The sequence below is a fragment of the Prosopis cineraria genome, unplaced genomic scaffold, assembly GCF_029017545.1.
Source record: "Prosopis cineraria cultivar Desert tree isolate PC_DT_omini unplaced genomic scaffold, ASM2901754v1 PC4, whole genome shotgun sequence".
In the NCBI taxonomy this organism is placed as follows: Eukaryota; Viridiplantae; Streptophyta; class Magnoliopsida; order Fabales; family Fabaceae; genus Prosopis; species Prosopis cineraria.
Window position 1 is genome coordinate 41,936,943 of NW_026555335.1, and position 27,698 is coordinate 41,964,640.

Here is a 27,698-nt window from a genome sequence, read left to right on the forward strand (position 1 = left end):
CGCTAAAAATTAGCGAGAGATTGAATCTCTCATTATTACTATTCAAAATTTAATAACTTTAACGAGAAATAATGCTATATCACTTATTTCTTATCATATCATATATTTATTATATTTATGCCAATGTCTTATGCTTTTAAAGTCTTATAATCTCCTTCTTTCTCAGTTGAACTTTTTCATCTATAATCATTATATCAAAAATTAAATATATATTATTTAATTGTATAAATATATCAAGTAATATATTATAAAAATACACACATATATACATATTAAATTTTCTTTTTAGTTATTAATGTGTTAAAAATATTAATATTTTATTTAAATTATTCTTTATATTATATTTTTAATAAAATATTATTTTAGTAGTGAAAATCAACTTGAAATAAAGAAAATATTAAATAATTTTATTATGAATATTTTAGTTAATTTTAAAATTTAAATTTTATTTTTAAATAAAAATAATTAAATCGAGTTATAAAATTAATATCCTTCATTAATTTAATATTTTAAAAAGAAATAGATAATTTTTTATTAATTTATTTTTTTTTAATGGTGCAAGCACTAAGAGAGGTGTATGTTTACTGATAAGGTCAGAATTGGATACTATTAATAGATGAATTGACAAAACCTGGTCCAATCCGCAATGCTTATCAAACACGACCATGGGATGTATGTGTACTGATAGGGTCAGAATTGGATACTATTAATAGATGAATTGACGAAGCTTGCTCCAATCCGAAATCCTTTCAAAACTGCTATAATTAAAAATTGGTCAAAAACTAATAACATTAGAAAAACCAATGAAAAATAGTAAAAATATTTTGTAGGACTTGATAAAAAAATATAAATCAATTTAATTATGACAGCTGATTGTTTATTGGCCAAAAAAGGCATATGACTCATTGGGGGCTTGCGCGTATTGCAAGGAAAGAGATGTTTTAATACTTGGTCTCATGAGACAAGTGTCCCCAAGCTTGTCTCTTCTTGCATCCAATTTTCTCTACATTATTGTAACTCAAGGTTTGTTGTTGTTGTAACCGTATAAGTATAGTGTGAGTTTACTATGGACTGTTTTTCATAATTACTCGTTACCTTCTTTCTTGGGAGAATTCCACCGGCGGATCTTAGAAGCATATTTGCATCAAAAAGACCAAACAAAGGAAAAATGATAATTAGAAACCTTAAAAAGATATTAATGATAATTGAAGGCTTTAAGATGTTGAAATGTTAGAAAAAAGGTCATGATGTTTATCGGCAATTAAAATATTTTTAATTATCAAAATAATTAATAGCAAGTTACTTTGGAGTTTGAGAAAAGTTGGTTGCAAATTTAAAAGAATATATAAAAAAGTTGGTCACAGAACCTCGCATCACGGCATCTCAATGTCTCTTTAGTTAAAATATATATATATATATATATATATAGCTTCTAAATTATCAATACCTCTTTTAGTTTTGTAATGCAAAATATAGCCACTAAATCTAGTTTCTAAACGAATTATTTGTCAAAAGTCAAGTGAAGTGAAGTGGCATCTCAATGTCCCATTCTTGTCATTCTTTCTTCTCCTTTCTCTTCTTTTCTGGGATCCAAATGTAGTTTCTCTTAGTGTGAGTTTAGTTTTTTTGTTAAAAATTTATTTGACAAAAATTAATTTAATAACAATTAGTTACTATAACAAAATTTATGTTTAGATATATATATTTTTAAAAGCTAATTTATAAAAGTAGAAGTTGTTTGAATGATATGTATAATTATTAAAAAAAGATATGGATTTTATGATATGTAATTTTTGTGATGTAAAACTTGATTTGTTAAAAAATATATAACTAATATAAAAATTGATATGGTAAAAAATATATATAATAAAAGAATGTATAAATAATATAAAATTCAAATTATATCACGATCAAAATTAATTGTGAAATAAAAAAAATCAGATTTACAATATATTAACTATTGAAGACATCTGTAATTATATTCTTAAAAAAACAAAATAAAATTCATATTATACTATTTGTGCACTTATTTTGAAAAAGGTGGACGAGAAGAAAGTTTGTGATCAGCCATGGGAAGAAAATAGAATTCGCTACAAGACAAGGGGCAGCGAATGAATTAAGTGCGCTCATTACGCAAATTGAAATGTACTCCCACGGTTTTGGAAAAACTATGACTCTGAGTTTAATTTTTTTTATAAAAATAAAATTACATTTTTTTAATAAATATTTATTAAAAACTATGTAAATTATCTCTATAATTTTATCATTTATAGTTATAATAAATAATTAATGAAGACTTGATTAACATAATTAATAAAGAATATTATAGTTTAATTTTTTTATTTACAGAAATAATTAATATATTTAATAATTTTTTAAAACTGTATAATATAATTTTTTTTATAAAAAAAAAACAGAGTGAGTAAAAGCCACTCGCAACAACGTTAGTAAACGGACTTTTGATAATTTTTAGAATGAATTTTTTGAAAATTTTATTAAAACCAAGCAACTTCCCACATTTTAAAAGTGGAAAAGTACTCTCCAAGAGTGGGAAGTTGTTTAACCCAGCAGACCTTAATCAAATATGGTTTCCTTGGATAGAAAAGAATTGGATTCCAACTATACAAAGAGAAAAAGGGCCCAAACTTGAAAGTAATTACTTGCCACGACTTTTTTTTTTAAAAAAAAACATTGGAGACGTTATTTGTGAAAAAAAAAATAAATATCATGTTCAAATTTGAACTCAAAATTGTTAAAGTCAGAAAGAAACTGAAATCAACGATATGTTAAAGAACCAAAGGACCATGGTTCTCCTATCAAGAGCGTGTGTGTAGGGCATCGTAAAGAAAATCATCAACATACGAATATATAAAGTGTAAAATATATAGTGAGTTGATTTATTGATCAGTGATTATTTGTGAGAAACTGGAGGGACTAGGGAGGGACCAAAATGGTGTGCAGCTAATAAATAATAAGAGGGAGGCTTATAAAAAAAATAAATAATAAAAGGGAGAATCACATAATGATTATTCAAACAAATAATTCACAGATGAGGACCAGTATCAAATGAATTGTAGTTAAAATAAAAACGTGAACTGTTTTTTTAAATAAAATTTATTATTAATCCTTATATGTAAATAATTTATTTGAATAGTCATTGAATGTGATTTCTCTATATATAATAAAATGACAAGTGCGGGCTATGAGATACAGCATTAAGTGAAACTGTAGTGGCTCACGGTTTAGTTTTTGGGCCCATGATACTACACCGTCCATGTTCCTCCTTCTTTTGGGCCAATAATGCCTCGGCTTTCAGAGTCGAATCACTGATAACAAGAAAAAATAAGAGGAAGATAACAAGTAGGGAAAATTTCAGTGAGAACCCTTAACTTAATTTCAATTAAGGCCTCTACAATTTTAAAATTTTACTGTATATGTACGGGATTGAAATGAAATTAAAAAACTTTTATTAAAATTAAATTGAGTGAAGAGGTCCTTTTCCTAACAAATATTTACCTTCATGCTCGGATCTAGTTAAAAAAGGTTAGCCTCTCATATTAGAATCTTCAGTAGGAGATATGTTTATGTTTAGTATCCAACCCGATCTCTAATATAAAGACATCTTTTTAAAATAAAACAAAAAATATTTTTTAAAAAATTATCTGGAACCAAGTCCTCATTTACAAATGAAAAGGAAGGAATTGTTTCAGCAACATCTTTAGCGAGTAGGTGATAACTTTGAATAATGTAGCCTCGATAAATGATTATACAACAAACTCATTCCGTTCGAAGCAGTTAAGTATCTCTACCAAGGCAGTGGCGATTTCTTTTTCCTTACAGGCACTGTACATATAAAATAAAACACTTAAACCAAAAGTGAAAATGATCCCCTCTTTCATGACCAGTGGAGGAAAATTAACTTGTGCGGAGAATAAATGATCAGAGTGTCGACAAGGCGCAAAGTGACACGTGACCAGGAGATTCTGTTTGTTTATTAACCAAATAGTACTTCGACCTCCACCGTATCTTAATTCTTAAATCCTTGGAGTTTAGTATAATCTATACTGTGGTGATCAAAGTAGAACGTGAATCATGGTGTCTGAGTCAGAAGAGCTTACGTGGAGCTCCCTTGCTGGATCTGGAGAAGCAACTTAGAGTGGAGGAAAAGACTAATCATGGTTGGATTATCTGCTACTATCTTAATGTCAATGTGAAGTCGATGAGTGAGATTCGAGCAATGAGGTTTGATTTAATGGGGCGATTAAACTAAACATGGTGCCAAAACCACTTCCAACTCCGAACCGACAACGCGTTGCGTCGTTTACTTTTTGTAAAAGGGGGTAACTTTTGTGGACACGTGTGCCCTAACTGAGAGCTGCTGACCCAGAGCTTCTTGGCTGTCCAGCACGCATGTAAATCCGATTCAGCTTACTTTAATTTTTAATATCTCAACCCTTTTTTCATTTTTCAAAAAGCCATGTCTTCCTTTTCTATGCTTTTTATTATCCCTTAATTTTAAATTTAACTAAAATCTAAAAGATTAGTTAAATTGTTCATGATTTATCAGAAGTAATACAACTTGTCATAAATTTTAGGAAAAATACTATTTTTGATCCTTGCAATTTGTTCGAATTTTAGCATAAATTCCCATACTGTTTTTTTTAATATTTTAAGTTTTTATATTTTTCTTCATTTGCAATGTTAATTCCTGCGCCTTTATAAGGATATTGACATAGCACAAACAATATTAATAATGTTGATTTATCAATTAACAATATTAATTTTGTGCTGACATGTCAAATTGATGTTAATATAAATTTTAAATTGGCAAAAAAATTTTTAAAAAAAACCTACATTAGATGAAATAAGATATTAACATGAAATTTTTTATTAATTTTTTTAAATCCCACATCAAATGAAATAAAGATGTTGACATAAATTTTTTAATCAGCAAAATTTTTTTTTAAAAAAGCCAACATTAGATTAAATAAAGATATTGACATGGGTTTTTTAATAAGCAAAAATTTAAGGAGTCCAAGTTATCCTTTTTATTTTATCTGATGAAGGTTGTTTTTATAAATTTTTGCTTATTAAAAAATTCATGTCAGTATCAATGTATAAGCATAAAATTAATGGTGATAATTGACATATCAACATTATTAATACCATTTGCATCATGTCGATATCCCTCTAAAAATATAGAGACTAATGTTGTAGATGGAAAAAATTGTAGAAGCTTAAAATATAAAAAAAAAATAAGGACCCACATTAAAATTTAAGTAAAATGTAGGGATCAAAAATAGTGTTTTTTCACAAATGTTGACATATAGATTGGTGTTCTAAACTTTAATTAAGAATTTAATTGATTTCAGATTTATATGTTATTTTTTATTGTTAATCCTAATTTTAGACATTAATTTTTTTACCATCATATGTTATATATCCAGCATGTTATTTTATCATGTTCGATAATTGTGAGATCTATTAAGATTTAAGAGCAGTTTTTCAACGTTATTTGTTTCATTCGTAGAGTTTGAGTCCTTGACCGCATATCTTATAGTTCCTTTTTTTTTTTTTGGAAACATGTTATAGTTTATTTTTATCTCACAATTTCAATATTTGTAACTTAATCATCGCTAATTTTAGTTTTTGGTAGAATGACGTTGAATTGAAACATGTAACAAAAAAATTTCTGGAACCCATCCTTAAAATTATATTAAATTGTTAAAATTTAAAGAAAGATATAACTTTAAATTCTTACGCTTTACTCAAGTTTTGCTAAAAGTTTCTACATTTTTTTTGATATTCTAGGTAATTCTATACTTTTGTTCTTCAGCATTTTAGGTCCTTATAATATTGCTTGTAGAGTGACCTAAAATGTTAAAAAATAAAAGTGTAGAGACTTAAAATAATAAAAAAGTGCAGGGACATATAAAAAAAACTAAAGCAAAGTGCAAGAGTTTAAAATTATGTTTTACCAAATTTAAAATGCAAAATATAAATAATATTTAAAACCATGAATTAATGTTTAATTTTGCCCCTATATTTATTTTTTAGGAGCACTGGGCATCCTATACTCTTAAGTAGGGTAATTTTATCCCTGAACTATTTTTTGAAAAAGCAAAAACTGTCTTTCGTTAATCAATCATTAATTTTCTACTGACGTGGCATGTATGTAGGGCCACGTATAGTAACATGTAAAACGTGGCATGTCCTTTAGTGATAATTTGCCTTTGAACTCTATTTTTAGGAACGCTAAGTACCCTGAAATTTTTTTCGTCAGGTTGCACAAAAGACAAGATGGCACTGGATTTCACCCTAACCCGAAATCCAGTCGTTTTCAAGAAAAAGACTGGGTTAGGCAACCCGTAGTCTAATCTTATCTAGTGATAACCTGAAAATTAACAATACTGAACTTGGTCTATAAAACTGGGAGACTTTTCCTGTCAGTTCAGCATTCATTTAATTTTTTCTCCCTTTTTATTCCATGAGAGGCAATAATCCATTTCAACATAATAAACTCAATTAAGATAGTAAAAACACTTATAATAATAATAATAATAATAATAAATCCATAATAATTTCCAACAATAAAAAAATATCTCTATTATAGTTCAAATGATTTAAATTTATAATTTTATCAAAAACAGCACACAATAAAATTTAACAACACTGCATTACAATAATAATTTATAAACAAATTCAACAAATCTTCACACAATCATCTCCTTAGCATCAATTTCATTTCAAACATTTGTCAAAAATAAATTAATTATAATTATAATAAAAAAATTAATAGGACTAGACTAGACCAAGTGGTCCGAATGCCTTGTCTCTTGTCTAGTCCAACCTGAAGAAATAGTCTGGTCTTTTCAATCTTTTTGATCTTGAAAGACTAATGTCTATACGAACCGAACAAGATTGAAACCATCTCGAGTTGGACTGAATCAGACAAGATTGAAAGATTTTTGCACAGTCCTACTTTTTCTCATAATATTGGGTACCTTGAAGTCTTGTTAAAATAAAATTAAATAAATATTATTAAAATACTAAATATTTTAATATTTAATAATTTAAATATTATTATTTAAAACATTACAGCACCCAATTTAATATTTTTTATATTTAAATATTATTTTTGCTAGCATTTTATAAATTTATATATGAATTTTTATTTTTTTAGATATTGATGTTTGATCTTCTCTCCGATACAGTAGCCAGATCTAAACCACTATGACAACAAAAATATTTATTTAAAAAATATTTCTAATTCTATTAATATGTTACAAAAAAAAAAGTTACTTAACAAGAGAAAAATGGAGAGCTGAGGAGAAAATTTTTTTTCATTAACTTGGAAGTTCATTCACTTCATTTTTAATACAAAATTACAAAATATTAAAATATTAAATTGGGTAGTATAATATTTTAAATAGAAATATTTAAATTATTGAATATTAAAATACTTAATATTTTAATAATATTTATTAAATTTTATTTTAACAGGATTTCAGGATATTTAGCGCTCCTAAAAAAAATTCAAGGATAAATTAATATCAAAAGATATGGTCAAAGTCTTACATGTCACTATATGTGTGTTCCATGCATATGACACGTCAACAAAAAATAAAAAAATTAACGGTTGATTAACGAAAAAGGATTTTTGCTCATTCAAAAAATAGTTTAATGATAAAATTGTCTTACTTAAGAGTAGAAGATGCCCAACACTCCTAAAAAATAAATACAGGAGGTAAAATTGAACTTTAATCCTAAAAACATTAAATGATTTAATTATGATTAAAAAAATGTTGAAAAGTAGTGACAAATAGACTTTAGACATTTTTAACATTAATGTGATGAGAAATGAAATTTTTAACGTTGGAGAATATAATTAATTAATGATTGAATTTAGAGCACTCTGATCATTCAGGTAATATTAAGAGATAAAAATAATTCTTAACTCTAATATCTAACTAGGTAAAAGATGAACAAAGCATTGGCTCGGTGTCCAGCTCAAAATAGCTTAAAGTGATTGTTATTAATTTGAAAGCATAATTGAGCCATATATTTTGCTTTTGATTATATTAAATTTGAATATCTCTGTTGTAAAAACAAATTTTAAATCGATGACAATTCAATTGCAATGTAGTATTTTTTTTAAAAAAAGGATAATTAATTGATGTCATAGATTTTTTTTAAGCATCGGATTGTTTAAATCAAGGTGAGAAACACATGCTGACGTCATTTTCTTCATTTAAGTTTCTGTTTCCTCTGAATCAACGGTCATTTTCCCGGGAAGGATCATTGAATGCGATGATGTATCAAACGGCGAGAATTTAGACGAAGCTTCCCTTATTTTGAAGGAATATAAATCTCTCTCCATACCAAATTATAAAATATTTTTAAATAAAATTTTATATATCAATAAATTATATTAAACACACTTAATAACTTTATTTTTTAAAAATAAAAATATAAATTTTTAAAAATATTCATCATTTAATATATTAAAAAAAGATCAAAATTAATTATAGAGCAAAAAAGGATGCTATTAAAAGTGATATACTTAATAAAATTTTAATACATTCAAAGTTTCTTGTATTTTAAAATAGATAAAATTTTTTAAAATTGTATTATAATTTGAGATGTATGGAGTACTTCCTCCATTCCAAATTATAAGATATTTTTAAATAAAATTCATATATCAAGAAAATTCATTAAATATACTTTACAACCTTACTTTTTCAAGACAAAAAATAAAATTTTAAAAATACTTTTCATTTAATATTTCATTAATAAAATAATAATGAAGAGATATAATATATGAGAAGGGTAATATTAAAAAGTATAATTAATAAAATTTTATTTTTATTAAAATGTTTTATATTTTGAGACGCTAAATTTTTTTTACAAGTATCTTATAATTTAAAATAAAGGGAGTATTGTATAACTAAATCCTTGTCAAATAAAAATGATAGCATTCATAATGACCTAAAATAAGCTTTTTCACTTTACATATCACCGCCAAGCCAAGTCAAACCAAATTGAAGAGTGTTTTATGTGAATGAGAGGGCCGGGGACATTCTTTAATTTCAAATTTTATATTAATTACCATTTATCAAGATCAAATAATATGATATTCTCCCTCCATTAAAAAACATAAAATATTTTATAAGAGATTTAAATATTAAAAAAATATAAGATATTATTAATATTTTAAGATGTAATCATTGTCCTTTTTTAAAGTACATATAATAAATAAATTATTTTATATTTATTTTAGAATAAAATATTTTATTAAATAAGGATAAATATAAAAAGATAATATTAATTTAAATACAAGTAACTTTTTTCTGTGAAATTTAATTAAAAATAATTTATATTTTTAAACAAACAAAGTATGATATAAAGGGCATCAAAATTCACACACCTTTAACTATTTGTTGTGTTTATTGTCTTCTCGCTTGCACTTGATGTTAATTGCACTTTCGCTTCATGTTTCAATTTGCAATCTAGGAATCAAAATTGCTTGCCCCACCCTCGTGTGTTGGTTAAGAAAAGTCGTAGGTTTCCAATCGTCGCTTTCGTTTTCATTCCCATTACTTTTATTCCTGCCAATCATCTTCCGCCACGTTACATTCAGTCGCCAACACCTCGATGCCCTCTGGATGGGGACTCCACCTGTTTTTCGACCAAGAACCACACGCAATTTACGCACTGAGAATTTTAAGATATCTCAATTACCTCATTTCAAGGGGACAAACAGAAATAATTATACATACAAATAAAAAAAATCTTATTGTATACCTTTTTTTCCCGATAGATATGATGTTTAAGTGATCATAATTCTTCTTACTAAAATCAACCTGCTAATAAATTAGCTTTTTTTTTTTATTTCAATCTCGTCCCTTAAACAATACGAGTTATTTTAAAACTACTTAATATTATTCACATATTCAATTATTAAAAATATTAGTAGTATATACTACTTAATGTTATTCGTATATTCAACGCTTTTCAAGTGTCATTAACTCATTTTATATCTGGAAGAAAATCTGTCAAAGGCCAACAAAACTTGTGGCCAGTAATGAACCCCATCCTGCTGACGTGGCATCCAACTCTGCTTAAAACGGATCAAAATCTCATTCCTGGTTTCTCCACTGCTACTCGAGATCAAAAGCTTGAAACTTCACACAACTCAGACCCCAAACCCAGCTTTAAGGTACAATCAGGAAAAAAGAAATATCCTGCCTGTTCATAACAAGCTCAGAGCCATCTGCTTGCCCAGAAAATGCAGGAAAGCAAAGACCCTGCAATTAAGCTCTTTGGGAAGAAGATTCCATTGCAGGGTGAAGGCGACGATTCTTTAGCTTCACAGGTGGCCATTGATGTCGAGAAAGGAGGAGGAGTGCAAAAACCAGAAGAGGAAGGGGATGAAGCAGACAAGGTACAAGTTAGTTGGTGGTAGAGTGAATCAGAACATGATCAAGAGATCAGTAGCGTTTTTGTGAAATATAGAAATTGGAGGATGACTGTTTAACTACTTAAAGAAATCGTGGGTCGGCTTTACCTTTCCACTTTTCTTTTTATAGGATTGGATATGGTAAGCTCCTAGCGCAAATTTTTTTCCTGGTTTTGAAAAACTGTTCTGACTATGGAGCTTGCTTGAATCTTCAGTATTTACCAAGTTGTTCAAGTCGTTTTCTGAAACCGAACGCCATATCTTGTCTTTCCGATCCCATATTATCAGCATGTCTACCCTTTCCAATTGTGAAATTCAGGGCTCATTTATTTTTCTGGTGATGTTTGTCATTTTCAGTATCTGGACCTGAAAAACAGAGTTATGGAGATTGCAGATTTTGGCATTAGAACTTCTGAAAGTGAGAATTAAAATACTTAAACATAAAACACCTCAATCGAAAATCTTGAAGCAAATAATCTGGCTGAGAAAACTGATTATTTCCCCTTTTACTTCATTCATGTTACCTTTTAATCATTTTTATTATCGACTGAAACACAAAACTCACTGGAATTTCCAGGAATCACAATCTGGAAAAGTCACGGAGGGCACTGAACACCTTCCAGACACAAGCATAAACCCGAAAACACTTTCGATGGACGAAGAAACTGCAAAAACTTCAGAGAATGATGATGGAATCAACTCGGAGGAAAAAACACTGAAGAAGCCAGATCAAGTGCTTCCATGTCCTCGCTGCAATAGTATGGACACGAAGTTCTGTTACTACAACAACTACAACATCAATCAGCCTCGCCATCTCTGCAAATCCTGTCAAAGATACTGGACAGAAGGTGGCACCATGAGGAATGTTCCAGTAGGTGCAGGACGACGAAAAACCAAGAATACCTCTCATTATCGCTACGTCGCCATTAATGAGGCTCTTCGAGTAGCCCGAATTGTTGCTCCTAATGGAACTCATGGAAAAGTTCTCAGCTTTGGATCAGGTGCACACACGTGTTCTGTCCTGAATCTTGCAGGTAACAAAAGCGTTTCTAAAAGTACCCGAAATCGGTTCCACAATCATATCTCCGAGAATCAGAGAAATACATCTTCCATTGAAGAAATCAAGAAAAACACCCTTCAAAACCCATGTCTTCCTGATGTTCCCTGGCCGCACCCTCCAGGTTTTCCTCCCCTGTCATCCAATCATCCTGCAGCTTTTTGGAATGTAAATCTTCCTTGGTTTTCCGCAAACTCATCTTCTGCAATCTTAAAGTCATCGGGATGTGGTCCGAATTCTCTGATATTGGGAAAGCACGCAAGGGACGGGGACATGCTTGGACCAGGGTATCAGCAGAAAGAACCACCGAAACAGAGAAATGGCTCTGTTTTGGTGCCTAAAACATTGAGAATTGATGGGCCGAGTGAGGCTGCCAAGAGTTCAATATGGGCAACTTTAGGAATAAAGAACGAATCACTGAGTGGTGGAAGCATGTTCGAGGCGTTTCTTTCGAGGAAAGATGGGAAGAATCATAGACACCACAGAGTTGAAACCTCTTCGGTGTTAAGGGCCAACCCAGCAGCCTTGTCTAGATCCGTTTATTTTCATGAGAACGCGTGAATTAGTAGTTGGTGACAGACATGCTAGTAATTTTCTTGGTTATTGAATTACTGGAAAGTAGCCTTAAGTGAAGTGGAGATAAACAAATAAAATTACATATAGGTTTTACATAATCCATTTTTTTTGTGTTTGCCTCTCTCTTCTGTTCATTTGAAATTATTTCAAGATATCCAAATTAGCAGGAGAGGGACCGTGACCGTCCTTCATGTGTAGCAGAATTCGCTCAGTAGAAGCAAAAGATAGGTAGTCTCTCTGACTTTTCAATGCTAGTTTGCAGAGTTTGAGCGTGTTAGGATAATAATAATAATAATAATAATAAGATATGTGGAATGCATTTCAGTCCAGCATTTGAACACAGTTTGATAAACATTCAACATAATCAACGTTTAACATGTTTTCGATGTTAACTTTTGTCAAAACATTGCCTAACTCATGTTAAATTGAGTTTTAACCTGCTGACTTTTGCCTTTATAGTTCCTTGCTGGATTTTGAAGTGCTTGGCCACAGATTAAAATGATGGTAGGCAAAAGGAAATAAGGATATGTAACTAATGAAGTTTATTGATTTTTTTAATATATAATCTTTTTAATGTGCACAGATGTGTTATTTATGTTCTTAATATGCACATGAATGGAAAATCCTAAAACAAAACACGTAATTGTTTGAAGTTTAGTTTATGTACAGATAACACATAAATTTAAAATTTTAATTTATAAAAATAAAATTTTATTTTGAAATAACAGCTTGTAATAGTAGAACGGGTTGTTGTTTAAATTTTGACTTTTGTGATAATAGCACAGTCTATAACAAGTCATTGTTCATAGTTGTTATAGGTGGCAACAAAATGTAAAATATTTGTGTGAAAATAAAATAAAAGTTACAGAGTTATTGACTTCTAAATTATAGATCCAGAATGTTTGTGTCTTTAAATTCGTTTTTTGGACAATATTTCCTTCAACTTTAAAAATGGTACAATATAATCTCTATTTTATTATTAATAAAAGTTAATTTTAATTATCAATTGACTAAAAAATGATTAAGAAAAATGTAAATAAGGATTATAAACCAAAAATTAAAAAAGGACAAAAAATTACAAAAAAGGTCAATAAGATTATGCAATTTTCAAGATATTTTTCTATCAATTTTTTTATTAACTAATAGTCAAAGTAAATTTTTATTAATGATAGTGATTATACTATACTATTTTTAAAAGTTGAGAAAAACATTACATAAAAAATAAGTTTAAAATTTTAGATATTCCTATATTTATAGTTTAGAGGTTAAATTTCTATTTAACCCATAAAATAAATTGTTGTTCATATTCCTATTATGTATGAGATAGCAAATTATTATCTATTATTATTAAGGTATTGAAACTTGAACCAATTGTTAAAATGGTCAAGGTTAGGGATTCAATTGAGAGTCAAATTGGAGTCAAATTGATAATGATAAAATAATATAATTTAAATAAAAATACATTAATTCTTAATACATTTATTCATATCCAAATCTTAATATCTTATACAACATACAATAATAATCTACGCATATATAAAAGTAAAATCGCAAGTACATCCTGAAAATGATATGAGTTCTTAATACAATTTTGATTTATTTAATTTTTTAAATTTTAAATATAAATAAAATACCTCCCCCGAATATCTCTATATTATCTCAATTTTTCATTAGCTTATTTATTTATAATATAATAATTTTTAATCTTAAAATAATAATAAAGTTTTCTATACCTTCTCATCTCCAAAATTCCTCCATTGTCCATGCCTTAAAACTTCTTACTTATAATTTAAAATTTTAATTTCAAAATTTCTGTTTTAAAAATTATGCAAAATTTGACATTTTAATTTTAAATTTTCTTGAAATTATGACTAAATTTAAATTTTAAAAATATTAGTAGAACCACAAGGACATGTCTTCCCGATATAATTTTGTTTTATTTAATTTTTAATTCTTAAATATAAATAAAACTACCTCACCTCCCAAATATCTCTATATTATCTCAACTTTTCATTAATTAATTTATTTATAATTTTAAATTTCTAATATATAGTAATAATGAAATTATGAATATCCTCCTCGTCTCCAAAAATTATCTCCACTATCTAACTGACCTGCTTCTTATCCATAATTTTAAATTTTAATTTTAAAAATTTTGATTTTTAATTTTTTGATGAAATTTTAATTTTAATTTTAAAATTTCACGAAATTACTCACAATTTAAAATTTAAAATTTCAAAATCTTAGTATAATTTTAATTTTGATTTTAATTACTCATAATTTAAAATAAATATAAAACTAACTTACCCTTAAAAATATTTACATTATCACAACTTGTCAAGCCACATTAGTTTTAAATTTAAAGTTAAATTTTAATTTTTTAATTAACATTAACTTGTCTAACATAGGTAGTGTGTTCTAGTCTCCTTCCTTTTTAGGACCATGAATGAAGACCAGCTATCTTCTACATATTCAAAGGTAAAATTTTTTAGTTGAATTCTCAAAATTCTCTCTCATTTCTCAAAATTTCTCTCTCATTTTTAAAGTTTATTATGAGATCTTGTACTACCACAAAAATTAAACTAAAGACACTAAAGTTATCCCTTCTCAAACTTTATTATGAATTTCTGCCATTTCCCCTGAAATCTATACAAAAATTTTCTAATTATAGTTATTGTTAATACAATAAAGCTGGAGATAAAGATGAGAAGAAGTGCCCAGGCTCTCCATCACATGAGCATGAGTCTATTATTCTATGATTTTGGTTTTGTTTTCATTCAATTATGAGTTTGAATATATGGACTTGAATTAAATTATTCTTACCAACTGTATTCATGTGCTTATTTTGTTAAGTTACATGATATTCAATAATTGTTTGCTTCGTGTTTTGGTCGTTGAGATAAAAACAAATGAAAAAATTTACATATTTTGCCATAAATAGAAATAAATAAATGGATTGTTTTGTATTAGAAATATGTATTCTACTTTATTGTCCCTTTTTAAGTTCATTTTTAAATATTGCCTATTGTATCCATTCCTTCAAATTCATTCCTTTAAATTCATCAACCATCTATAATTACTTTTTCACAATCGCATGTCAATGTTTGTCATTTCCTTTTCTTTAGGTTCAAATTCAATGCCAACTCATTGATGCATTTGGATATATGTAATTTGATTGTTTTTTTTTATCGTGAAATCTCTAACTTGATGAAATGTAATGCTACTTGAGTTAAATGATGTGTACCCTTATGTAATGTATGATTTTTAATTTTTATTGAAAAGTATTAAGCAACATTGAATATGATAATGTAATATTTTTTAATATCAATTGAAATGTCAATACACCTTTAGAGTCCACACACACACACATATAAAGTTTGTAGTAAAGAAACCATTGTTTTTTTTTTAACCTAGGTAAGGAAACAATTATTCAATGTAGCCTTTTTGAGAGAGGCTATTTCATCAGACCTTGTAATTAATATGAACATTCTCTATAATGTTCTCATCAACCTTTCTTTTAACTATTGAATAATTGATTCACTATATCTCAACTAAATTACTCTTTTGATGATCCATTTCTTAATTACAATATGCCAAGCCATGTATGTTAGCGGCCTATTAGTTGTAGGTTCTCATGAATTAATAACACATGACTTTGATTATGAACAAACAACGCCATTCCTACTTACTAATCTCTTATCTTTTAATTATGTTCAGATATTATCTTGCTTCATGATATCCTCCTTTTTTTTAAGTTAAATTTTTCATATGCTTTAAAATGTGTAATACTTGGGAGTTTTGCGTATCGAATTTGAAGGTGAAAATTTTTTTAGCTTTTATCAAGTGACAAGCATGGATACGCCATCCCATTTGAGGAAAATGAACACGCATTTGCCGCAATTGATATTTCCACCAATGGTAAAGGCAATTTAGATTGAGTTAGTGGATTAGTAATGTGTATCTATGTTTCCATGTTTTTGTATTTCTACTAATATTTCTTTGTTTCTAGGAATTTAGAATTAAAGTTTAAGATTCAAACCTTTTCTTTATTTATGGTTTGTCGCTAACATGTGTAAATTATTTTTTTTATAATATATTTATAATGATGTTCTTCCTTACTTTGGCCAATCATTTCCATATTATGCAATGGTCATGAAAAATCCAATTTACTCCTTTTTTTTTTAAATTGCAAGCTGTTTCATTAGAACATGAGGTGTACATTTTCATTTCAAACATCAATAAAGTTACAACACTTTCTCTAAAAAAATTATTTATATTATTAATAAGTTTTAATTAATTTATGAGTTTTAAATATTAAGGGTTCCACCTTCTCCTCCCTCTCAAAAAGGTCATACTAAAAACAATTAGTGGGAGTAAAGTAACAATAAAGAACCTACAACAACCTTAGCATTTTGTATAGTATATATATTAAAAACTATTTAGACATTAGTAAAAAAAAATTATTTTCACTTAATAACATTTTAGATTTTTAATTATTATTATTTATTTAAATTATTTTTAATTTTTTCACATCCTGTACATCGCATAGGTTACATATTAGTTGTAACAATAATAAAACAACAACATTTTCATAGCTTTTAAAATAAGGTTATTAAATGATTTGTCCCAAAAAAAGATTAATTAAATAATAAAATAAGTTTTAATGAGCTAAAATAACAGAAATAAAAATCTATTTTGAAATAAAAAAAATAAAAATAAAAGTGGTTTATTTTAAAATCATTTAATTAAGTAATTCAAATAAAAAAGTAATACAATATGGGATATATCTATACTCGGTGCATGCCATCTCCTCATCTGACATCTTCATGTTCATAGCTATCACTCTTCCCATGCTTATGGCCCCTTCTGTCCTGTGCAAATTAATTATATGAGGAAAGATGGAAATATCCAATGGGTTTCATGTATAACATTCACTTTTACCGCATCACTGGCCTTCACTTTTGTGGTGTTCTGTTGTCTTTCTTTCTTGTTCATCTTCTTCTTTCTTCATCGTCTTCTTCCATTTTCTTCTACAGAGTGAAGCAGAGTCGCCGTCGACACCGGAACTTGACTGAATGCGAGTGCGAGAGGGCTCGTCTGAGGGCAAGAGCGAGAGTGAGAAGGCCAGGGAGAAGATTTGCTTGCCATAAGGTCTCTGAATCTCTAGTTTGAATCTAATTTTTATTTTTATTTTATTTTTAAAATTCCAAAATGATATCTTTTTGAGTTTAGAAATTTTAAAAAATATAATCTTTCCAACCCACTTGACCCATGGGGTTGGCAGGTTAATCTCAAGTCATTTGAGTTAATTAGTGTCACTTCAAAACACAAAACCAAATTGGACATACGACAAGGTCATCAATTTGATCAACTGCTGTGATCAAGTTTAAAAACAACTAGCATTTACTATCCTATATTGCATAGTAGCATTTCCTCACATGTAATACCTTTAAAGTATTAAATATATTTTTTTTAGAGTGTTTATACAATAAAAAAATGAACTTCATGAATTCCATTTGATGTAATTATACTGCGATTAACATATACAAAAATGTTATCAATAATGTCTGAAATTTATTGACTAAGGAATAAACATGACAGTAACTAATAAAATTATAGGATAATATAATTCCTAATCAGTAATTTCCATCCCACTTTTCTTATACATTCTGAAATATTTCTGGATACACCACATTAATTAGTATATTTTTTCCGGGTTTTTTATGGTCAAATAGAAGTAACTTTAACCCATCAATGCTCTTGACTCTAGACAAAGAGCAACCCATTGCTTTTAACTCAATCCATGATACAATTTATTCAAGTTTATTGTGCTTGAAATCGAACCCCCAATATTTCAAATAGGGATACTATTCAAGCAAGCCTCCCATGAATGTATAGGTTAACTGGTTAAGTAGATTTAATAATGATAAAAAATATTTTACATTTGTCTAATTTTAAATGTCATAACAAATTACAATAATCACAACTACCAAAGAAATAAGTAATCCAATAAGCTTGCAATGATGTAGGCGATCAAGGAACCAAAAATAATAAGCAAACAAGCTATTATACAATATAACTTGAATGGAAATTTAAAAAAAAATCCATTACGTGTGACATATTTATGTAAAAAATAACATATAATTATTACAAAGGATTCATCGCTCCCATGCATAGGCTTGTCAATATCAAAAGTAATTTGCCTAATTTGTAAAAAACACGTCATCCCATTTATTGAACGAAGTATCTTTTAGCTTTGTTGAGCCTTTGTCGCCCTAACATTATTATTGTTGCTGCAGTATTGCATATATAAAGCCTTTCTCGTTGGGTTGGACTTGTCATTTGCCTCATATATGCAGTTCCTTTTCTTTAAAATGATTTACTTTCTAAGCGCATTACAATCTAAAAGCTTTATTGATATTTAACCAAGATGAGATAAAATAAGTTATTTGGAGATAAAAGAAACTCATTGTTACTAATATTTAGAGAACTTTTCGACAATTATTTGTAATCAACTACTTATACTTTATTTTTAGTATGGTATTGCCCACTTTTTAATCTTAATTCACAAACTTCGTGTCAATTCATATAATTTTAGTATGGATACATTATGACAATTACAATGAACTAAAATAATACAATAATCTTATGATAACAAATCTTCTACCATTTGTTGCATCAATTATAAAAGATCGACTCTTAACATGACCAATACCAACCTTTTGCCCAGAGAATCCTTTCCTATTAGGCTATTAGCTTCTAATCATCGTTTTTTGCTTGTGTGAACTTTTTTTTTTTTTAAAACACGTTTGTGTGAACTTAATATGTTATTTTAACTTCTAATAGAAATCTGAAATATCTATTACGAAAAAAAAAAAACCCTCAAATATCTACAACTAAAGGGAGGGAGGGAATGTATGTTTTGACTTTTGAACATAGGCAATCACTTTGACCATCATGTAATGGTCCTTCAAAAGTTACAAAAGAATTCTATCATAGTATAGTCTTATTATCCCTTTTTTTCTACCAAAAAAAAAATTATTATCCCTTTTTGCAATCTAATTTTCTGAACACGGATGCCATAGTTCAGACCCATTTTCTAATAATGGGGTGTAACCATTTGTTACTTATTAATGTCCTTGTGCCATCTGTCATGCGCACAAGACATGTAAATAGTCTAAGTATGTGCATGAGATACTGCAAAGTGCACAGAGAAGCAAAAGAAAAGTGATACTGTATTTTTCTAGCATGACCTAGTTCAATTTGAATTTAGTTACAAATGGCACAAAGGAATTGTGCTTCTTCTACAACCATATTTAAATTCTGACATACATGACACAAAATAAAAATCAGAATCTCTAATGAACATTAAATACAACCAGATGGGTACATTAGATGATACACGAATTCAATAGGTCAAAGATAGCAAGCAGGTAAACCCATTTTCCGATAGTATGCTACCTTAACATATTTTAGATCTCTCTCTTTTATTTTCATTCTAGTCTATTAGAATTTAGCAGTATAGCAACCTTGGGGTTATAGCTGAAGGCGTCTACATAGATTGAGGCCCTGCCAAAGTTCTTGCATACCTAAAAATGTATATGAAGATTGGATTAGAGTAAGGCTAATGCTCCAATAATGAAACAAACGGTGTGTCATTACTTAAACTTATAATAAGGTGGGGTTGACTTTATTGTGTAGTATATTTGCAAGACATGTTGACTATATAAGAACACACCATGCATTCATTTTGTATGCTGCCAATGCACCTTTTCATACTCAATGAATGGGATGATTTCACAAAGTAGGCGAAGTTACTTTTGCTGTTGACACATCTGACAAGTGAGAGAAAAAGGCTATGCACTTCCCTTGAATGCTTAGTATGCATGCAGACAAATGTTCCATATCATGATTTAAAACATACATACTATGTCAAATCCCAACTGCCTGTCTAAAACCCAGCCAAAATGTTTATTGATGTTTAATTCTATGTCCAAATCCATATTAGATTTAAATAAGTAAAAAAATTTGAACACCCGTGCGATATGATATATTTTTTTCCAAAACTTGAACAACAACTTCAATTTCTACCAGAGATAAATAAGGTGCCATTGATTAATAGTACCTCAGTCACAAAAACTTGACTAATAGCTATGAAATCATAAGTAAGGTATTTCTCTCCTATTTTTGTATACGTGGATCCATGTCAATTATCATATTGCCATGAAGTAATGCAGAGTGTTCATTCCTTTCCGGTGTACCCTTGAATGGGTTATGTTAAAAAACATACATTAGGAGTCGCTGATTAAAAACCCAAAATAGAACTTGATGATGAGCAGCCACATTAATTTCCTTATGTCCAGGTGTAAATACCTGCTTAGGAACGACTTTGAATAAAACAGAAATACATACCCCACTCAAAAATCTGCATGGAAACCAAATATGGACCTTTTGAAACTGAAATTTTCGGTCAATCAAATGACGTTCATTGCAGGTGATTGACATCATATAACGTGTCCCATTAGCCTTCTATGTGGCATAGCAATACGGCTGTTTTAAAAGTTGTAGATTGTCCCTGAAAAAGTGCAAAATACAAATTGTTATCCTAATTGACAAGACCAAAGCTAAAGATCTCTGCTGAAGTGTTACTGTTACTCATATCAGGAGAAAAAATATATTAGATCTCAAAATTGAACATAATAGATCGCTTTTATGATATGCAGGCTTCATAAGAACATAGACATGCATTCATTTTTTATGCTGCCAATGCACCTTTTCATACACAACGAATGGGATGATGTGTTCTTCACAAAGTAGGCAAATTTCTTTTGTTGTGGACAGGTCTGACAAGTGAAGAAAAAGGCTATATACTTTCCCTAAATTCTCAGTATGCATGTAGGCAAATGTCCATGTCATGATTTACGCTATCAAGGGTTTCATTCCATTTTGGGGTGTATAAAAACTGATACACTTACTTAGTTATTGTTAATCACAAATATAGAAATGAATTTGACTTGATATATTTGCCTCAACTGCTCATGGTCATGGGCTCCATAAATTGACCCCTTTTAGCTTATCATTGTATGTCGGGGGGAAAAAACAGATTAATCCAAACTAAGCAAACTATACATGGTGATAAGCCATGGAAAAGTCCATCTATTCACCACAATATGAGGCATTTTATATTAGATAGATTTTTTAATAAAATTTTAGACAAATTAATATTTAATCAAAGATAATTTCTCAAGTATCCATATCCATATGTATTAAATAACCAATTCCATTTGATTGATACTATGATAAAACTGTAACTGGCTAGTTAAATGTCATTGACATGCATATCTACACTTCATAATAAGTACAAAAAAAGTTTTTCATGATAGCAGTATTCGGCATCCATGAGAAGACAATATCATAAAGTACAAATAAATATAATTAATTCAACATCACTTGAGATCTATAAGCTTCTTCCCCAAAAAAAATCTGTCATCTCTTAACCATTTTTCTTTATTTCATTCAAAAAGAAGATAGATTCAAAAATCCTGACAGGAGAAATCTTTGAAGGAGAAGACCTACCACACCACTGGCCTCTCATGAATCAACATTAGTTCTAGAAAACACATGAACACCCTCATGACAACTTACCACACTACTGGCCTCAAAAACGCAGGCTGCAAAAATAGAGACAATTGCATTTATAAAAAGCTTTGGCATGTGAGATAGATGGGTAGGAAAAGTAAATGAAGGTCAGTAGAAAGATTAGAAAAACCATGATGCAAGTTGTTGTAAATGTCAAAACAAAAACTAAAAGAAAAATAAGCCTGCAGCAGTAGCAGCCAATGAATTAAAGAAAATATGTATCAAGAAAAACCAAATCTACGTTGTTAAGATCAAATCCAATCCTTCTAGTAATAAGCTTCCAAACCCACTCCTTTGAAGACACTGGTCACTCTGTCACGTTGATCAATTGCTCACAAATGAAGAAAATCTAGAAACCACAAAAGAAACATAAATTCGAATAAAAATAAGAATGCAGAACCGATAACCGATAATAAAAAGTAGAAAAACTAAATTTAATACAAAAAAATCCATGAGAAATCATTTAGCAAATACTGAATTTAGCAAATTTAACACAAAACGCGATGCAAAAAACTGTTTGGTCTTCTAGCCGAAAACACATATCTGTTCAGGTTAGTTCATGGTTCTATTACTTTAAAAATTTGCATGCAGAGGTCTTCAAAACATGTTGAATACAGTCAAAAAATTAAGTCAAATAACAGTTCTGATGATACTACTTTCTTGAACTTATGCTTCATAAGATCCCTGCTATGTTCATTGTCGCATCTTCGTCGCTTCTAATTAGCACCATCATTGCCATCCTCATCATCCTTTTCGTCGCTTCTTCATTGTCATCATGGTCGCCAGATCTTATAACCTCCTCACAGTTTAAGAATAGGGAAGCCTAGAAAAAGTGTGATTTTTTAAAGGCTGGGGTAATTTAGGAAGAAGGTCAAAAAAAAAAAAATGGAGTCATCTACTTACCTAGATGGCGTGGTGGTTCTTGAAGCTAACGTTTTCCTTTTCCTTTTTGGAACTATATTCAACATAGAGGACACTGATTATATAAGCCATCTAGCTTCCGATTAGGCCGCGTAAAATACTTGCAGCAATATGCCCCAAACATATCCAGTTAGGAGAAGAGAAGGATAGGGAAGCATCAAGAGCACTTGAGCTATCTGTAAACGGCAAGATTTGGTCAATAATTTGAGAATTTAAAAACGTAGAAGAGTAAAGTGACTATTGAGGGGGGAAAACAAAAGGAAGCCGCAAAGGAGAGAGACTTTCTTCTGTGATTGATTTCTGCAGAGCTTGGGAGAGAGAGAGAGGGGCAATCAGCAAGAGTGGGCTTGAAAAAGTAAGCCGTGAGGGAGAGAAGCCTCCTTTTGCAACTGCGTCCTACAGTGGAAGTAGGAAGAGAGAGCGATTTGTGGGAGGAGCTAAAGATGCTGAGACTGATTGTTTTTGAGACCAAAATGCTGAGAGACTGATTAAAAAAAAAAGAATCAAAAAAATTTAATTATGAAAAAATCAATTTTATTAAGACATCTCTTTTATAAGAATTTTATCAAAGTATCTTTGAAACTGACAATGCATAGAAAAATGAGGCTTTTTCAAAAAGTCCAAAAATAAACTATCATTGCACGAAGTTCAGTAAATAACTTTGGGCTGCATGAACAGTAAATTGAATCAGTGGGGCTTGGTGGATATATTGATGATTGATAATTAGTAGTGTGGCTTGGAAACTTATAGAAAGCATTTTAGGAAAATGATTTATTTGTCTTAGTGGCTATTATGTATATTGGGAAATTACTCCTTTAATTAGGAAAATGACTAAAATGAACAGTAAAATGTTTTATTTCTTTTTTGCAATTTTATTTATCAATCAAGTGCATTAAAATAGTTATTTTTAGAAATAAAATAATCATTTAAAAAAAATAATCATTTTCTACTACATTTATAAAGAGACTTTTGCAAGTATAATTCATACTGTAAAATCAAATTAAGTAAACAGTTTAATATTTTTTATAGTTTATATTATGACTAGTTTATTACATTTGTTAATGATATATTGTTGTATATTAATGATAAATTTTTTAAAATTTTTAATAATAAATTTTTTGTATATTAATATAAACTGGCCACACTACAATACGTGTAGGCTTGTTTTAATTAAATCAAATCCCGTCCATTGTATCGATACTAATTAAACCACATTACAATATCAATTATAATAAATAAAATGCCAAACATTTATGTTCGTTGGAGCAGGTAAAAATGAACATTAGAAGTTAATATAAAATGTCATGCATAAGCATTCTTGATTATAGTTTACAAAATTAAAACTCCAAAGATTTCAATTATTTTCAATTATAATAAGCCATGCATATTATTTGAATTTTTAACAATTTCAAAGATTCGTTAAAAAAATGGTTGAACAATTAGATAATATATTTTACGTATCTATTCTTAAAATTTGTATTATTGGTAATAGTTTTATAATTAATAATGCCATATAGAAAGATAGTAAAGAAGATGAGAATTTGTCTCAACTTTCAACTTATTTGTATTTATAAAGGTGCATAGAAAATATTTATTCTTTTAAAAAAGAAGACATTGATAATAAGCAGTTCTCCTTCAATTTTGTCATAATTCAAACCTTAAAAAAAGAAAAACATTATTCAAATCCCGTGCGTTGCATTATTAGACGGATGATAAATAATTTAAATGAAATCATCAATTTTGATTAAAATAATGATAATGTATTATTTTCTCCGTCTCTATGTATTAGATATTTTTAACTGAATAATACAAACTAATAAAAATTAATTATTTAATTAAAAGTATAGTAACATTTTAATTTTACCCTTAATTATTGTAAATAAAAAATAAATATTTTTTAAAGTAAATTAATGAAATTACTTATCTTTTTTTCTTTTTAATTTAATAAAGATATAATGATTCATTCATTAAAAAAAAAAATATACCAACAATTTCTTATATTTAAAAAAATTTTAAAAAAAATTTTATATATAAAGACGGAGGGAGTATTTGACATTAAATATATTGATGTAAAGATGTCAAATTTTCCTAGAAATATAAAATACCAAATAGATCATGCATATTCTTAATTTAGATTATTAAATAATGTTTATGACTAAATTTACTTCAAATGTTAATTTGCAGTACTTATTTTTCATGCAATTGTAGTCATGCCAATAAGTATGTAATTCATGTTTATAAAATAATAATGAATTCAAAATTTACGTTACTTCATGGATCTATGTGAAACAAAATTCCATTAAATGTAATTCTGGTAAATAGGAAACCTTTCAACATTCTAATTGAATTAATACTTTTTAATGGCGAAATGACTATTATATTGTTTTAAAAGAATTTAGACAATTTTCATAAATATAAGGGGCTAGCAAAGGCTGTGGCTCCCATGCTTCAGAATTTCTTTTATACATTGTTTTTCAATGAAAAATGCTGAAATCACTTTTAGCCTCGATTTTTAAATAAAACTTAAGTTATGGCCCCATAAAAGAATTTCAAGATTCATCCCCACAGACAATGCAATCACATTTTAGAGGAAGATAATAGACAATGAAGGTAACTTTTAATTTCTTTAGATCTATTGTAATTCTTTCATCGAAAGACTCCAATTAGAGTTTATCCTATATATTGCATAAACGATATATTTATTTCAACTTGGCCAAATCCCTTGAATGTTTTACATATGAAATAATTGCTTTTTAAAGGTTTACAATTACATATTCATCCGTATGGGGGTCTACATCAAACTTAAAACACATGGGGAAACTTCTACTGTTTTAATTACAAAAAACAAAAGGACAATAAACATTAATTTTTATAAATTATAATGGAGCCTAGTAGAGATTTCCTTCCTTCTCTGGGCAGTAGTACAGTAGTTCATCACCATTGGTGGCGGTATCAATGGCATGGAGTTCTGGATTATGCGCCTGGTGCTTCCATTTGAATTATACATCAAATTAATGCAATCATGTATCAACTTTAAGTTTGTATATCAAAATCTGTGAACGATAAGTTGAGTTTGTTTGCATAATGAAAATTTCTCCAGTAGCCATTAAACTAAGTTAAAGCTATCAATACTCTCTTCTCATAAGTATGGAATTAGAGAAGGAATGTTTGCAGGAACTTCAAATACAGTCATGGAAATTCATTTCCCCCATAATATCTTGAAGCAACTCCAAATTTATTGGTTGAGAATACTACTCTCGAGATTCACGTAAAAACTTCTCCACAACATTACTTGCGCATTTATTGCAGGAAAGCTGGGAAAATCACCCTCGAAGCATTGGTTATGTTCATGCAGTTCTTAATTTACTACGAACAGACCCAATTGGCATTGAATTATGGCACCCAATTTCTAAAATTGAACGCCAAAATCTGGCCAATGGGATGAGTTTTACAAGATTTGTATTCATACTTGAGAAATTAAGGGGAAAATATAATGACTACGAAAATAGTTGTATTCTATCACTACCCTCAACATCCAAGTCTCCACATCCCACCGTTTGTCGATCTCTAGCAAGTTCTTGCATCTTTTCATGGGTTTCTGACAGAATTTTGAGATATTGAAGCCTCAAAGTTAAGTACAGATAACATCAATATTAGCATACTGGCTAATTTAAGGTCTCTGTGATACACCTTTGCTACAATTAAGGATAATTCATAAAAGATGTTGAATGAGAAGAAGTTATAATAATTCACTACAGCATGATTAACATAGTGATTATAGAGTACAAATTGTAGTCTTCCAGTTATAACTATAATTCGAACAAACTTCAGTTTTTGTAACTACTCCATAAGACCATAACTAATATTACACTCTTCACATATAACCTGCATAAGTAATTATATTTCATTGGTAAAAATTTGGCTGCTTTGCATCAACAAAATGTTACGAGAAGGTAAGACACACACACACACACACACACACACACACACACACACACTAAGATCTTTAAATTCTGCTGAACTTAGTTACAACTTATAAAGAATACTTCTATAGTTGACCTTGTAGTAGTCTTTTTGCAGGAGCTTTTAGTTCCAGAACTGCTCCTTTTAGGAGGTGGAATATGTGATGTTCCATTGGCTGCTACTCCTGATATGGATCTTCTTTATGCTCAAATGGCTATGAAGAAACATGGAGTCAATCAAGTTTCAGTTGCTGGAAAGCCCTATGAAAAGGTATATCCAGTTGGGCTCCCTTCTGGTTCCATCACCAAATTTTAACCAAATCCAGGCTCTACAACAATAATAAGTAAATCCATAATCAATATAAATATCTGAGTCTACAATCAATATAAAAAACAATAACATTTCATGAAAAACAAAAATCAAGGTCAAATCTTGAAAATAAACTCACTACGAATGAGCCTTTTACAACCTTGTGACGAGCACAAGCCTAAAGGGATAACTCATCCCAAAAAATTAACCTGTTAGATGGGAGAGCCCCTCACACATATAAACCCCATAATACTTGTGAGGCTCCCCAATGTGGGACTTGTGACAATGCCACCCCGTCAAGAGCCAATGTCCACGGCGGCTTCACTCCACGGCACTTCACTTGGCCTTCGATCGGTCAGAACCCTCCGTGGGTAACCCTTTCCGTGACACCAGGCTCTCAATGAAAGCACCAATGTGACGAGCACAAACCCAAAAGGAGAACCCATCCCAAAAGACTAGCTTGTTAGGTGGAAGAGCTCCTCACATTTATAAACCCCATAATACTTGTGAGGTTCCCCAATGTGGGACTCGTGACAAACCTCGACAACATCATTCTTGAATAAGAATGATGTGGTAGAAGTATCTGAAAGAGCCTGTGTTAATAATGATGATGATGATGTTTAAAAAATGGAAAGCAAATAGCAGAAGAATTCGATGAATAAATAAATGATATAATATGAATACAATTGAATCAAGAAAATGATATCCTATTCAGAAACAACATCCTAAGTCACAAATACCTGAAAACAAACCACCCCTTTTGCCTTCACGTTC

General features: G+C 29.2%; 1 protein-coding gene and 1 long non-coding RNA gene across 4 annotated transcripts; one reads left to right on the top strand and one right to left on the bottom strand.

The window, feature by feature from the left end:
• Window positions 1-10,126: 10,126 nt before the first annotated feature.
• On the top strand, window positions 10,127-12,190 carry LOC129309247 (cyclic dof factor 3-like). The gene is made up of 2 exons (XM_054950729.1): window positions 10,127-10,444; window positions 11,037-12,190. Exons 1-2 carry the CDS (start codon window positions 10,289-10,291, stop codon window positions 12,075-12,077), a joined length of 1,197 nt encoding a protein of 398 aa, XP_054806704.1. The 5' UTR covers window positions 10,127-10,288; the 3' UTR covers window positions 12,078-12,190.
• A 7,394-nt stretch (window positions 12,191-19,584) lies between these two features.
• Window positions 19,585-23,092, bottom strand: LOC129307930 (uncharacterized). Of its 3 annotated transcripts, XR_008592512.1 has the most exons (7): window positions 22,934-23,091; window positions 22,635-22,828; window positions 22,388-22,554; window positions 21,973-22,080; window positions 21,669-21,763; window positions 20,505-20,667; window positions 19,585-19,681 (listed from the first exon to the last, which is right to left on the bottom strand). It is a non-coding gene; the product is annotated as an uncharacterized LOC129307930 (long non-coding RNA). The 3 variants fall into 3 exon arrangements; XR_008592510.1 differs by having other exon boundaries at window positions 21,669-22,080; window positions 22,934-23,092; XR_008592511.1 differs by lacking the exon at window positions 21,973-22,080 and having other exon boundaries at window positions 22,934-23,088.
• Window positions 23,093-27,698: the final 4,606 nt, after the last annotated feature.